The sequence below is a fragment of the Podarcis tiliguerta genome, assembly GCF_965153285.1.
Source record: "Podarcis tiliguerta genome assembly, chromosome: 14".
NCBI classification, from domain to species: domain Eukaryota; kingdom Metazoa; phylum Chordata; class Lepidosauria; order Squamata; family Lacertidae; genus Podarcis; species Podarcis tiliguerta.
In genome coordinates, this window is record NC_139547.1 from 21856856 (window position 1) to 21872303 (window position 15448).

General features: G+C 43.2%; 1 protein-coding gene across 3 annotated transcripts in view; it reads left to right on the top strand.

Annotated features, from left to right (window-relative positions):
* Positions 1 to 15448, top strand: part of ADAMTS17 (ADAM metallopeptidase with thrombospondin type 1 motif 17) — a 168446-nt gene that overhangs the window by 114348 nt on the left and 38650 nt on the right. For all 3 annotated transcript variants that reach the window (XR_014504564.1, XM_083411860.1, XM_083411861.1), the window contains 2 exons: positions 2247 to 2327; positions 12198 to 12355. Coding sequence is in view for 2 of the 3 variants with exons in the window: in XM_083411860.1 (XP_083267986.1) it covers positions 2247 to 2327; positions 12198 to 12355 (239 nt within the window). In the remaining variant the exon portion in view is untranslated. The remainder of the gene's footprint in view (positions 1 to 2246; positions 2328 to 12197; positions 12356 to 15448) is intronic.

Here is a 15448-nt window from a genome sequence, read left to right on the forward strand (position 1 = left end):
TTCCCTCTGAATGTTGAAATTGGTTGGATTTGTCCAGCAGGTTGAGTCATTTGATGCCACAATTTTAGAAGGATCTGGCTTGGAAGCCCTGGAGAGCCAGGGCCAGGCAAAACATAACTTGAATTAATTTTCTTTAAAAAACAATACAATAAGAAAACATTAAGAAAACACATTGTAGATTTTGGGCATGTTCCAAGGTGGTGACAGGGTGTGATTGTCATGTGTGTCATATTCTTGTAATAGTGTCATGTTATTAATCACTCATCTCCTATGTGTTCATGTCTGGTAGTCATTGTTGGTTGGGTGTGCGTGTCAGTGCATGAATTTTGGCAAAAGATTTTTGCCATTAGAGAGTGTGGTGACTGCAGTATCATTTTAAGTCTTGAACTGGACAGCGCACAGTAAAAAAACCCGCCAAAAACCAACACCATGCTATATGTCAAATGTCTGTTTGGTTTGACCATTATGGGTTACATTATTGTGGTAAAAGCATATTTAAACAAAAACCCACCACTACATGCAAGTAGGGGATGGGGGAGAAATCCTATTCAGTTCACACTTTAATGTGAACTTTAATTTTAATGTGAACTTGCCTAATTTGCACTTTGCAGAACAAAATGCACACAGAAACACTGCTTTTCTCTGAATTTTGCGATGCAGTTTCCTAACTAATGTATATATTAGGACAAGATGCAGATAAAAATGCATATGTTAGTGGGGGGGGGGGAAACACGAAAGTTCATCACAGGAGGAAAAATTGATTTCAAAAATGTATATACTGCATTAGGCAAAATTGCATGTTAAAATGTGTATCAGGGAAAAGGTGTAATAAAATGCTGGTGAATTTTTATGAGGGCTTAAAATTTGCAAACTGATAATGGAAGTGTAGTGAACTGAACATAAGATTGGAAAAAATGGGAAATGGTAAGAAATGAAAATTGACCTGTTCGTCCATCCCTAGATGGCAAGACAATTATTATTGCAACATGTTTTGTGGTCACTAAACTGCTGCATCCATCCATCTGGCCTTCACTGGTGTCTTTATACAGATCCCTGCTACCACTGTGTTTTCCGTTTTCCCTCAGGGGTGGGGTCAGGCTGCTTCTCTTGGTAACCTGACGAGGGGAGAAGAAAATGAAAAAGGTAATGTGCAGTCAAGGTGGGGAGATCCGGTGACATGGAAATGCAAATTGGGGTTAGGAGAGTGAGACAAGAACAAAAGGGGAAACTAAGAATGCACATTGAAATAGGTGCCCTTGGGTCATATCACTTTCCTACTTGTTGCCTCTAGCAGAGACCAGATGAACATGAGATCCCCACAGGTTTGGAGAAAGAACGGTTTGCAATATATCATCTAGTGGGCTGACCCAACAGCTGCAGATGCTGATTGCTGCAGATGCTGCTGTTTAAGCCCATGATCAGTAACAAATGCTCTTGGACCTTTGCAAAAGCATACCTGATTTTTTTTCCCCCAGAGGTCATTCATACAGGTTAAACTATTAAATCAGCAGCTCTTCCTTTATGCCAGGCATGGAGCAAGAGTACAATATACACGAGCAGAAACTCAGCTCCCAAACCTGATCATTTGAAGACCTTCAGCACAATTGGTATTTCTTTTAAACAGACTGCTTCCTTATTTTTTGTTTAATTAAAATTTTATCCCACCCACCCTCCAATGAGCTCAGGTGGCACACATGCTTCTTCTCCCCTCATTTTATCTTCACAACAAATTTGCAATAGGTTAGGCTGAGAGGTGGGTAACCTACCACCCTACTTATAGACAGAGATATATGAAGCAGTTCCCTGCAAACAAAAATAGCTAATGAATTATCTGGTCAAGGAGGTGTAGCTGAAATACCAGGGGGCGTCTTACTTGTGTCAACAAGGTTTGTTGATTTAGGATCATAAGCCTATATCTGCAGCTCCTGGAGCAACCTGACATGTCTCTGATAATGTCAACATGCACAAAGTACATCAACGAACTAGACTTTTATTCATCGTAATCTCAGATGTGGAAGCACATTTAAGATGCACCCAGAGATATTTTCTTCCTCCTCTTCAGGTCATATTGCACGACAATGAAACTTGAATGCCACATCATAACATTTCAAAATGTGAATTGGCATTGGCTTTTAAAAAAAAAATTATGGAGTTCATATGTTAAATCACAAGTACCCAGTGTCTATTTTCTTATTTTTTTGTTTTTTGAGATACTGTGATCAATGTGTCCTTTTCATTTGCCCCAGGTTACATTGAAGCAGCAGTGATCCCAGCTGGGGCTCGACGGATCCGTGTGATGGAGGATAAACCTGCCCACAGTTTTCTGGGTAAAAGAGAAAGAAAGAACGAACTGGTGGCTTGATCTTACCCTTTTGTTTATGTTCATACTTTGCTATGCGAATTGTCTCCAGCCAAGAAATACTCAGAGTAGACCCATCAAAATTGATAGATCTAAGTTCATTGACTTCACTAATTATTGAGAGAGAGATTTGGTGAGATATTGATTCACAATGGCTGGTTGCCCCAAGCAGTTTTAAACCTGGGCCAGAATTGTATCCACTCCCATCCACCTTTTCACATGTGTTTGCTAGGGGGAATAGCTTAGGCTAAAACGAACCACGTACACTATGCTTTTTAAAGAAGTAAAAGACTTTACACACAAAACACCAGAAGTCACAGAAATGAGGCTTTAAACATGTTTCTATCCAGTGAGCTGAAAGATTTAAAAAGGAGGTTCCGATATCGTTTTCAAGAGAAAATAATTAGTTACAATCTCAGAAACAAAACATGCAATCCTCATGTTAATGAAAGAAAGCAGATTATGTGAATCTTCCTGTTGGGAAGATTTACCACTTGGAGTTTGGGGAGCTGGAAGCCAGAGATGGTCCCTGCTCTTATATCTTCATTCTTCCAAAAGAAAGAAGTGGACTAACCTGGGAGAGAACAAAGACTACAAGTTCTTCTAAGTCCCTTGGAGGAGAATGAGGTCCTAAACAGGGGACTCGTTGAAGCTGCTTCAACTTAACCCTTTCATGGACCCAATGTGAGGCCGAAACTATCCCATATTAATTTATATGGGTCTGCTCCAAGTTCAACTAACTTGGGATACAGCTCAAAGTAAGAGAGGAAGTCATATTGATTTCTGTAACTAGTTGTCATGTGCCATTGCTCTTTGATCCCCAAACGTTCCAAGGGCTCCTTTTAGGACTGATAAATGTGAGTTGATTTTAGGGGCAAGTGATAGCTACAACTGTAATTGTTTAAACATTATCATTACCAGCACCACTATTACTGAAAGCTGGGACCTATATTAGGATGCTGTAGCGTTTCCTGAGGTGCCAAGGTTTCCTCTCTTTGAAGCACTGTCAGAGCGTATTTCTATGTTTGGGGGAATTCTCTGTTTAAAGGGTTATACCTGCTAGTTTAAAGATAAAAAGAAGCATAATAAAGGAGAGCAGGAGTTTCAGAGTTCACCCTGGACAGCAAACTGAGTAGGCACACAAGCTACCTGGCCCTAGTCCTTGCTGTTATAGTCTATGTATTTCAAATATAGTAAAAATATAGGTCCAATTGTCCATTTCTGTCTGCACTCACCACCTGAATTCACCATGATAGGGTGTGGTTATTGACATCCATGTACACAACAGTTTTACAGAGTAAGAATAAGATGGCATGTCCCTGCCCTACCAAGAAGCTTACAAATTTGACAGAGGAATGGGAAAGGGTGCGTAACTGTGGAATGCAATTCCATGGGACAGCAAACAAACCGCATCCCTTATGGGTTTCAAACAGGCCTTAAGTAAAACTTACCTTCTTACCACTGCCTTTTGCAACTGATTAGATGTGAGCTTCACAACTTCCCGACTTCTGCCTGATTTTGATATTTTTAAGATGCTGGTTTAGAATTGGTCTCCTTCGGTTTTAGTAATGCTTTGAAATATTGTATTGGTGTGTGTGAGAGAGAGGGGGTATGTTATTGCCTTAAACTGTGTTTTCTTGTATGTTGGATGCATGGCTGGCTTTTGGAAGATTTTTCTTGAAACGAGGGCATTCAAATACTTTACATAAACTTATGATAATAAACAGGCCAGGGGGTGTTCTTTCGGTTCAGTTGCACTGTCACCTACAATCCTTACAAAGGGATTGGTCTAGACTCTAAGGAGCTTGTAATCCTCAAAGAAAGGTGAAGCTAAGCAAGTGTGGAGTTCATCAATACATAGGTGGAAGCACCACATCTGCCCTTCTGAGCTTTCTAAAGGAGCAAAATGTTCCCAATAAATAAATGGATATGATACAGGCTGCACATCAAAATGCTTGTCTTAACTTGTGTGTGATCTCCTCTGTCCCATGTCTGATCAAAGCCCCTTCTGTGCTGTCAGTTGGCGCAGTTGCAAATGTGAGTAAACCCTGAGGTGGCAGAGATGCTATGTTTTTGGGGAGATGGTGACAAAATTGAATACCAAAGAAAACTTTGATTCTGCAACCTTGGATTACGCAGGTCAACACATTTGTTGTTCTTTTTGTCTATGCAAGAAGCCTCTGATCAATAGAAATGGTCAACCATCTCCCTAGCTTTTGTAATTTCTCTAGTCTAGGCATTGTCCGCACCTGCCCAGCCCTATTTCACACCTATAAGAGCTAGAGACTTGTCATTTTTAAAATGGGAGCTGGGATGCTCAGGACGCTGCATTCTACGACATTTTTTCAGGTTCGTCTCCTCCGGGAGGTTGAGTAGCATCCAAGATTACAGTGTGCCATTCTTTGATCTCTTGCCTGCTACTGCTTTCATTTCTGCTTACCCGGCAGCCAGTTTTGTGGACTAAAATTACGCCTACACGGAAGACTTTGACATAGCAAAGCTTTGGAGAACAATGACTGCCAGTGTTCTGGGGCATTGCAAGTCCTGCTTTTGGAAGCCAGCATTTTTATTTGTCTTGGTTGGATTAATTTGGATGCTTACTGCCAGTTGAGCTTTGTCAGATGTCACTTAGGGTGAAGACAGACATAATGTAGCTCAAATTGCATCTGCAGGGCAAGCTAGCCTAGGTGGCAGTCCTTTTTCTGTGGCTGGTCCTTAAAAAAAAAAGAAAAAAGACTGAGTTCTTCAACATTCATTTATCTCTACAATAATTTGTTGTCAGATAGATAGATAGATAGATAGATAGTTCAATTCTTTATTACAATCACAGATCAGACACTAAATTGCTGCCAAACAAATGCAATTTGCAATTTACAGATCAACAGATAATAATATTCATTCATTCATTCATTCATACCCCGCCCATCTGGCTGGGTTTCCCCAGCCACTCTGGGTGGCTTCCAACAAAAGATTAAAAATACATTAAAACATCAGTCATTAAAAACTTCCCTAAACAGGGGATTATTACAAATTAAACACATAGCAAAAAAACCTAAGATATGTGTTCATTGTCATATGTTCACAGTCATGCTTAGGATGGATTACTGAGCACTACCATAGCTAGTATGGAGTTTTAACCATCTAGTTCCTAGTAGTGTGGGTGGCGCTGTGGTCTAAACTACTGAGCCTCTTGGGCTTGCTGATCAGAAGGTCAGCAGTTCGAATTCCCGTGATGAGGTGAGCTCCCGTTGCTCGGTCCCAGCTCCTGCCAACCTAGCAGTTTGAAAGCATGTCAAAGTGCAAATAGATAAACAGGTACCGCTCCGGCAGGAAGGTAAACGGCATTTCCGTGCGCTGCTCTGGTTTGCCAGAAGCGGCTTAGTCATGCTGGCCACATGACCCGGAAGCTGTACGCCGGCTCCCTCGGCCAGTAAAGCGAGATGAGCGCCGCAACCCCAGAGTCGTTCGCGAATGGACCTAACGGTCAGGGGTCCCTTTACCTTTACCTTTACCATAGTTAGTAACGAATTTTAACTATCTAGCTCCTCGTAATGCATGCTGATACACAAAATTTTGCCACTTTTGTGGTAATTTCATTAGCAAAATCTGACAAGAGGAAGGAGGTGTAAAAATTATCTGTTGGAAATTAATTAAAATACCGTATTTTTTGCACCATAACACTCACTTTTTTCCTCCTAGAAAGTAAGGGGAAATGTCTGTGCGTGTTATGGAGCGAATGCCTACAGAGGGCGGGGGGATCTGCTGCAGTCATGAGCAGAGGATCCATGGTTCCCCTTCCTTCCCTCCTCCGTGGCTTGCTTTGAAACAGCAAAGCGGGAGAAGAGCCGCTGAGTGGGGAGGAGAGAGGGACAGAGTGCCTGCTTGCTTTAAAGGAGCAAAGCGGGAGAGGAGAGGAGGCGCTTACACAGTCCGGAGCTGTTTTTTCAGCGAGCCGGGGAGGAGGGAGAGAACAGCTCGCTAAATAGCAGCAAAGTTTTTTGCAAGCAGGCTCTCTGTCCCTCTCTCCTCCCCTCTCAGCTGGCTTAATAGCAGCAAAGTTTTTCAGCGAGCCGGGGAGCAGGGAGAGAAGCAGAGCCTTTAAAGGAGCAAAGCGGGAGAGGAGAGGAGCCTTCTCCTCTTATACCCCTCTTCTGCATTATTAACAGCATCCTTCTCCACCCACCCCACGTGTGTTCCTTGTTCCTTGAGTGCTTTTCCTTCCCTCCTCACTTAAAATGTGGTTACAAAGCATGGATCCACATGGATCCTCAGGATTTTTGCACTGCGTCACCCCAAATTCACCATCAGATCACATAGCATGTCCATGGCTACAGCTTGCACCAAAAAAATCACGCACTCACTGTTGCCTGGGGCTGCAGTGGTGCAAAAACATGATTACAAAGCATGGATCCTCAGGATTTTTGCATTGGGCTACCCCAAACTCACCGTCAGATCACATGTCTGTGGCCACAGCATGAACCACAAAAATCATACATCTACTGTTTCGTTTAGAATAGTTTTTTTCTTGTTTTCCTCCTCTAAAAACTATGTGCGTGTTATGGTCGGGTGTGTGTTATAGAGTGAAAAATACGGGTAGGTGTGATGTATAAGGAGTAAATGTCTTTATAATATGAAGTGTACAGTTGTTGTTTTAAAAGTAAAGGTCAAAAGTGCTCCAAGAATGGGATGGCAAAAATTTGGGGGTGGGGGGAGGGTTGGCATCATGATGGGCCAGCTAATCAGCACAACACAGATCCTGTTTATGCTTCAGATGTGCAGAACTGCCCCCCCCCCCTTTTAGGGCTCTAGTTTTGTGGGGGGTTTTCAGACTGAATGCAGCAAAAGTGCTTTCAGAACAACCCCACTGCGCTGAAATTATTCCATCTGACTCTATCCTGAGTGTGAAAAATAATGCAGTGGTTTTGCTTGCTGTTGCTATAAACATATTCAATGTGCCTGTGTATTAGATGTGCCTGCCAAAATCTCTCTCTCTGTGTGTGTGTGTGTGTGTGTGTGTGTCTGTGTGTGTCTGTGTGTTGAAGGGATGTCTCTTTGTCCTACGTTGATAACATTGCTATTATAACGTTTTTTTAAAGCAACAGCAACAAACTTTCTTAAAATACACCCTTTTTCCTTTTGCTATTTGCTCACTCCAAAAAAACACGCTTTGGAACCATGCTGATAAAGTTGCCCTGCCCATATTCAAATAAATCTTTTATCCTGCTCCCATAAAACCCCAGCTAGACCAAGTGGAAATGACTGGGAATTGCTTCTTGCAGTTTGCCTGGCAACCACAAACGCTTTTTCTGAATCGCTCCATCTTTCCCCCCAGTTAGATGATAGCTTACCTGTGGATACCACAGTGGTACAGTGGTGCCTCGCAAGACGAAATTAATTCGTTCCGCGAGTTTTTTCGTTGTGCGAGTTTTTTCGTCTTGCGAAACACCACTGCACTTAAACACTAACAACGGTGGGGAGGGGTGGGGAGAAACAGGACAGCTGCCGCAGCCGGTACCTCAGACTCACCCGCGCCTTGTGGCCACCGTGCGACACGGCTGCTGGAGGGCAGCGGGGCTCAGGAGCGCGACTCTGGCTGCAACGCTGGCTGCTGGCGGCAACGGCTCTCTGAGGGGAGCGCGCGAGGCACTAACCGTCAGCCGGAAGGTGGGATGGAGCCGGAGGAGCGGGGAAGCGAGCGTGCGTGCGTGCAGTGACCGTCGCCATGACACAAGAGGCAGGGCCGTTTCGTCTAGCGAAGCAAGCCCTTAGGAAAATCCGTCTTGCGAAGCACCTCAGAAAACGAAAAACCCTTTCGTCTAGCGAGTTTTTCGTCTTCCGAGGCATTCGTCTTGCGGGGTACCACTGTAGTAGCAAAGACGGGCAGCTATGTTTCAGTCCAGTATCAGGATGGAGATGGGGCATGGGAAGAGAGAGGAAATGCTACAAAAGTTACTAGCCTGCAAAAAGAATTACTGGTCTGCTGGGGGCTGGCAGAGAACAGAGGAGGAATGGAGAGCTCCCTCAAGCAATTTTTGTGTTGGGGTGGGGAAGAAATTCAGTTCAGTGCATATTTAATTTGCACTTTCTGAAACAATACAGTGGTACCTCGGGTTACAAACACCTCGGGTTACAAACACTTTGGGTTACAGACTCCACTAACCCGGAAGTAGTACCTCAGGTAAGAACTTTACCTCAGGATGAGAACAGAAATCGTTCACCGGTGGCAATGGGAGGCCCCATTAGCTAAAGTGGTACCTCAGATTAAGAACAGTTTCAGGTTAAGAACGGACCTCCAGAACGAATTAAGTTCGTAACCAGAGGTACCACTGTATGAGAAGCAGAGTGGAGCTATCCTTCAAAATTTGCACCACTCCGCATTTTGCAGTACAGTCATACCTTGCGTTACAGACGCTTCAGGTTGCGTCTTTTTGGGTTGCGCACTGCGCCAAACCCAGAAGTACCGGAATCGGTTACTTCCAGGTTTCAGCATGTGCAGAAGCACTAAATTGCACTTTGCGCATGCGCCGAAGCGCCAAATCGCAACCCATGCGTGCACAGAATGTGCCTCCCACACGGATCACGTTCGCAACCCGAGCGTCCACTGTACAGTTCTTCTGCCAAGTAATGTGTACAAAACTGCATATTATGCTAGGTGAAGTGTACAGGAAAATGCATATATTAATGAAAATTGAGGGAAACTGGTTTACAAAAATGTGTATTTGGCAAAATTGCACAGAAGAATGTGTATCTTAGGAGAATTCATCTTAAAACACTGAAGGCTTTGCATAGGAAAATAAAATGGTGTGGAAATGTGTAGAACGGAACGAAAGCTGTTAACTGATAGATTTGCTCATTTGTATTTCTGAGATTTCCTTTCTCTACCAGCCTCCTTGGTTTCCATGCAGAGCATGGGCTGGATGGCAGGACATAGCCCACTTGCTCAAATGCATGGAATTTTTGATCGCCTATGGCTACCATGCTTACATACAAGACTGGGGAGAAACTACATGTCAGTTAAATCCTGTGGGCATTTTGCCTCGCTCTGTTACATGGGCAGGGCCTGCTGACTGACTTCCCTGTTCATTCTAAAGTGTACTGCTGCCTCTGAGCTCAGAGATCGACTGCTTTGTTATCAAAGCCTTGCAGCAGAACATGGGCAAGAATCCAACAGGGTAAGCAGAATAATTAGGAAATCAAAGTACTACAATTTCCTGCCACTGTAACTTTAATAAGGCCTCAGGTTTGTGCAAACATAGCTGTGTTTAAGCTTGGAGTGAGGGCTGGAGCTAATTACACTCTCAAAGCTTAGGCCAAGGAGGTCTTGTTTCCACTGTGGACTGGGTAGGGCGCATTGGAAATGAACCCAGCTTCACGTTGAATTGATGTTCCATTTGCTGGGAGCAGTTTCTTTCCTCCTACGTCCATCCCACGCCGCCTGGCTTAGTTGCCGTTGCAAACTACCTTGAACAGGAAATGCCTTATAATTTGTATCCATAAAGCAGGGAAGTGAATTGGAAGGAGTCTGAATTGAGCAAAAGACTGGACTTTGACGCAAGCTTGGAAGACAGACCAATGGGGTCAGTTCGTATCCAGGAGGAAAAGAGATGTTTCAAAGAGCCAGACATGGATAAATATAGTTGTTGGCTTTTGGGCTATATAAGCTTTGAGTGGTTTAATTAAAATCAGGAGCTGCAGTTAAAGTAATGAGAAGCTTAATTTAAAAGGTGCCGTATCAATAATGATTATAAAGTTTTTTTCAGGTCTGTCCAGGCAACATGATTAAGGTTATGCAGTAGGGTTAGGGTAAACTGAAATGGGAACAGAAATTGCCAATGTTCACTTATTTGTCCCAGGTTCAGAATGAAAATCAATCCAGCGAATATGATTGATATTTGTTGCTTTCAGTCCACAAATGATACGTACTTGATTACATTTTTCACCCTTTGCATTGCTACTGGTGATCTGGAGGAGAGGTTAGCATAATACATGTTTGGTTGCATGAAGATGAATATATTTCCCTCTGCATAATATTTACTTTATTCAATTTATATTCCTCCCAAAGGAATTTATATTCCTCCCAAAGGAGCCCAGGGTGGAATAGGCATACAGTATTAGGGATTTGCATATTCTGTAGTGATGTTGCCAACTTTTATAAATCCTTGGCTTTATCCGAAGCAAGCATTGACATCTGAGCTGAAGAAGAAACCTCTGCTCCCTGAAAAATAGGAAAGACGATGACATGTATTTGTATATAATTTGCACATTCTAATAGATGCACATGTAGAAATAATTAATATAATTTAAATCCCAGTATAATACATCTTGCTATATAGGGGAAAGACTATGGGCCAGGTGACTTGTGTGCCAACTCAGTCGGCTGTCCAGGTGCTGCTAGCTGTAGATGGGCAACTTCAAAGCCTGTGTACTCATTCCTTCTTAGGATTTTTAAAATCTTTAAACAAGACCTAGACTGGACAGCCTTTCAAACAAAGCAGGGGAACCTCAAGCCCAGAGACAAATGCAGCCCCCTAGTCCTCTCTGTATGGCCCTTTGGATTCTCCCTGGTCCTAACCTCCCCAGGACACACCTGTCAGCAACCCTACTCAAATGTTTTGGCCCAACTGGAATGCAGTTTTGCTTGCCCGGGTGGAGAGGTGTGTGCTTAGAAACCTCTAACTGTTGCATGACTGGAATGTTGCCTATTGTACAAGAGGTAAAACTCGCATCCATTTCTCCACTCATATTTTGCCTCTTTCCTCACCCACTGCTGGAATGCAGCCTTCAGGTTGGAAAAATGTTCCTTGCCACTGAAACAAAGGACTGTCCTTTGCAAAGTAGGATGCATAACTACCATACTCACTTCCACCCCCACCCATCCCTCTACCTGGCTCTAGCAGCTGCTGCTCCCACCACCACCATCCCTAAAACTGCCATAGAAGCAGCCCAAACAAGGAAATAAGGAAAGTCCTACATACAGCCACAGCCAGGTAATAGAGGGGATAGATCTGTCACGGAAGGATCTCCCGGATGATACAGGTTGCGGTCCATATGATGGGTGGATTGAGTGAGGAATTCAGATTTCATTGCACTTCTGATAATGAAAAGGGTTCGTAGCTAGGCCTGCAGAAACCAAGCTATTTCTTGACCCTTATTCTTACTTTGATAAATAGCTTCTTTGGTTGAGTCCAATTCCACATCAATTTGAACAGGGCTTGTCCATCATTAATTTTTTCTACTAGGGCTGGATGAATCTGTCATTTTGTATTTCTCTCTGTTTCTCGTTTTCCCAGTCGTCAGTTTTCCACATGTCCACAGTAGATTGTGATTTTTTAAAAAAGTCCTCGTGAAAATTTATCAGCATCTTTGTGTAAATTTATCTACTATATATATATTTCTAAGCAATTTATATATATATATGTATACACACACACACACGTATTTTTGCAAGCAGGCTGCAAAATGTCTTCATACACATTATTTGGATGGAGACCTGTGTTTGAGGTGCCATCTCTCCCTTGGACTAGCACTTGTTTGGCCTCAACGCCAGAGGCAGAATTCACTTACGATACAAGTGACCCCTCCTCAGCTTCATCTAAGCATCCTGGCTCCTTGCCATCCAATAGAGCCTGATTTTGTGTTTTTTTGTAATGCTGGACCTCAGGTCATCCTCTGATGGGGAATCCCCTGGCTGAGACATGACAATGAGGAACACTTAGGATAATCTCTTAGGACCCAGAAAAGGAACATCTGTTAACCTAAATGAAATTGGACAACAGCAGTTTCTCTCTGGTGAGGTATTTGCTTTCTGTTTCATCCCATGCTGTTTGGTTCTTTCCAGCTTTGAAAGATTCCAGTAAGAAATCCATTAACAGTGACTGGAAAATCGAACTTCCTGGTGAGTTTCAGATTGCAGGAACCACTGTTCGGTATGTGAGAAGAGGTCTATGGGAGAAAATCTCAGCAAAAGGACCAACTAAAATACCACTCCACTTGATGGTAATTTGATGCTTTTTCATTGTCTGCTTTCAGTGTTTCATCATGGTAGAATTGTTTTTTTTGGTGTTCAGTAGTAACTACTTCCTTCTTCAGTTACAAGAGTAACTGACACGCAGGCATCAAGACAGATAGAAGCCTCCAAACTAGTGTGATGTAGTTTGTAACATATTCAAATTGGAAAAGGAGGGTCTGGGTTCTAATTCTCTGGATAGACCATGAAACTAGGTAACATTGAGCAATTGGTAATTTACTTGAGCAAAGGGTAACGTACTTGTCAGGGCTGTTGTGAGGTTAAAATGGGATAAGCCCATCTTGAACACCATCATCTCCTTGTAAGAAGGGGGCAATAGAAATTTAGTAGGTAGGGTCAGTTCCAAAACTAAACCATAGATACCGGGGCGGGGGGCATTTATGTGAACTGTTATATCAAACTTAATCTTCTTTTAATGGAAGATATCTGCAGAGGAAAGGCAGAACACCCAAAAGAGTTCTGAAAATTAATGATAAGCCAGCAATGATAGCTTTAATATGACAGGTGTGAGCTGTAATTTATATTCCAGAAAAAGCAAAACAGATGGTTATATTTATGTCTGGGACTTTAATTATGTGTTTTTCATGATTTGATGTTGTTGTTGTTGTTGTTGTTGTTGTTGTTGTTATTTAATTGTTTTTAATATGTGGCTTATATTGTTTGCAACTTCAATAACCCGTCTGAAAAGCAGCTTAAATTGAAAATAATCATAATAAAGAGGAAGAATAGCCAACATTGTTTAAACCAGTCTTTTAAATTTGTTGCCTTCCAGATGTTTTGGACTGCAACTACTATCATTCCTGATCATTGGTCATGCCAGTTGGGGCTAATGGGAGTTGTAGTCAAAAACACTTGGAAAGCGCCATTGGTTTCCAAACTTTCTGACTTCAAGCAACCCTTTCCACATTCATTTGCCTGGTGAGCATATGCCACAGAAATCCAGTGCATCATGGAAAGATTCTGGAGCATATTCCAAGAGGTACACTTGGTTCATGCAAAACACTCACTAGGCCTTTTTGCCTTATCTCTGCCCCACAAGGGACCACAGTCCAACGTGTCTCCACTGTCCTCTGCAGTTGCACATTGCAGAAGAAGATAAGTGAGTCCCAGGTTGGCTGCAATTTAGCCACTGATATATTTGCAAAAGAAAAAACAAGGATTACATTAATTCATATGCATTGATGTTAATTTAACAGTACAGTAATTACAATAATTAGAAATACCTCTCAAACTCCTAGATGAGGACCTTGACCAGGTGAGTGTTGTCCCTGCTCATTCTGCTGCCCAAGTGCTGTTAATGTTTGTTGGGCATCTTCAAGGCCCTTGATGTTCTCCCTTAGAATCATAAAATTGTAGATTTGTTAATGTTCTTAATTTTTACCTGGCAGCTCTTCAAATATGGAGTGCCTTCAAAGTGGTGGGGTGTCTGACAGTCCTTCAAAGGGAGGGCTGTTCTTTGTGATGTAGAACTTGTGACCACCTAACAGGTTGTTTTTCAGGGAAACCTGTTCCCCATTACCGATCTTCTCATTGAGGGCCTCTGCAGCTTCCGAGGGTCCTCAGGGTTCCCTGGAATGCAGTTTGAAAACCACTTGTTCTGAAGACTGTTAGAACAGCATTGACTCACAAAGCGCAAATCACCTGAGTGAAGACATCTTGACCTCTGTTTGAAACCCAATTACCCACACAGCCAAACAATGGCATGAAATCTATTTCATATGAGCCCTTAGATTCTCTAGACTTGTTCCCAGATTGAGATAATAAAGATCTCTCTCTCTCTCTCTCTCCTTTTCTTTTTTAAAGAAGGCGCTTGCCTTTCCCCCTCTTTTTTCCCCTCCTTTAAATACCCAAGGCATTTCTCCAAATATGTTACTGTAAGTATGTTCCTTGGATAAATGAGTGTTTGTGTAGCTAGATCTGCTTCAGACCTCCACTTGGCAACTGGAGGCCATCTCAGCCCACAAGATGCTTCCAAATACGACGGCTTCCTCCGAGCTGTACAGCAATGTCGTTAGCATCTTGTTTGCTTAAATAAGAGCAGGGTGGGGCTTCACGTCTTGTGCTGGCGAGTGCCGAGTGTTTTGGATCCTGCAAAAAGCTTTAAAACTATAGCTTATTGTCTGGTTTGTCTTAGCTTTGGCTTCCAACTCAGACTAATAAAGCTCCTTCTGTAGCTACAGATGTGTCTTTTATTTCTCCCCATCTTGCAAAAGATATTTGTCTGTTTTCGTATAGATCAGCACACACAAAAAAGTTTTTAAGGCGATGAGTGCCTGCTTTCATAGAATTAAAAGGACTGGAAGGGCCTCAAGGGTTATCTGGCCGAACGTCTTCATGAAGGCAGGATCTACCAGACCAAAGCAGATGTTTGCTGGAGTACTCTCAGCCCTCAGCACCTTCACTTAACACTTAGCACCCAACCTTAAACAAAACAATTAAGCAGCAATGGATTAGCACACTGTCAGGACCAGGCCTGGGGCATAAACAACTAGCCTGAACCCAGACTTAAATTGGTCTGAACCCAGACCATTAGGTCCAGTCGTGGCCGACTTTGGGGTTGCAGCGCTCATCTCGCTTTACTGGCCGAGGGAGCCAGTGTACAGCTTCCGGGTCATGTGGCCAGCATGACAAAGCCGCTTCTGGGGAACCAGAGCAGTGCATGGAAACGCCGTTTACCTTCCCGCCGGAGTGGTACCTATTTATCTACTTGCACTTTGATGTGCTTTTGAACTGCTAGGTTGGCAGGAGCAGAGACTGAGCAACGGGAGCTCACCCCATTGTGGGGATTCGAACCGCCGACCTTCTGATCGGCAAGCCCTAGGCTCTGTGGTTTAACCCACAGCGCCACCCGCGTCCCCAAACCCAGAGTTAGGAGTGTGAATTTTCCACCCCATAGTCGCTGGTGGTATTTGCAGAGGCAGATATAGTGGTGCTGCAGGGACAACATACCCTCCAAGTGTCCCAATTTTCCCAGGATGGTCCCAGAATTACAGAAGCCACCCCTGCTTCTGATTTGATCCTGGAATGTCCCTATTTCCCCTGCCAGCTCTGCCAGCACCAGG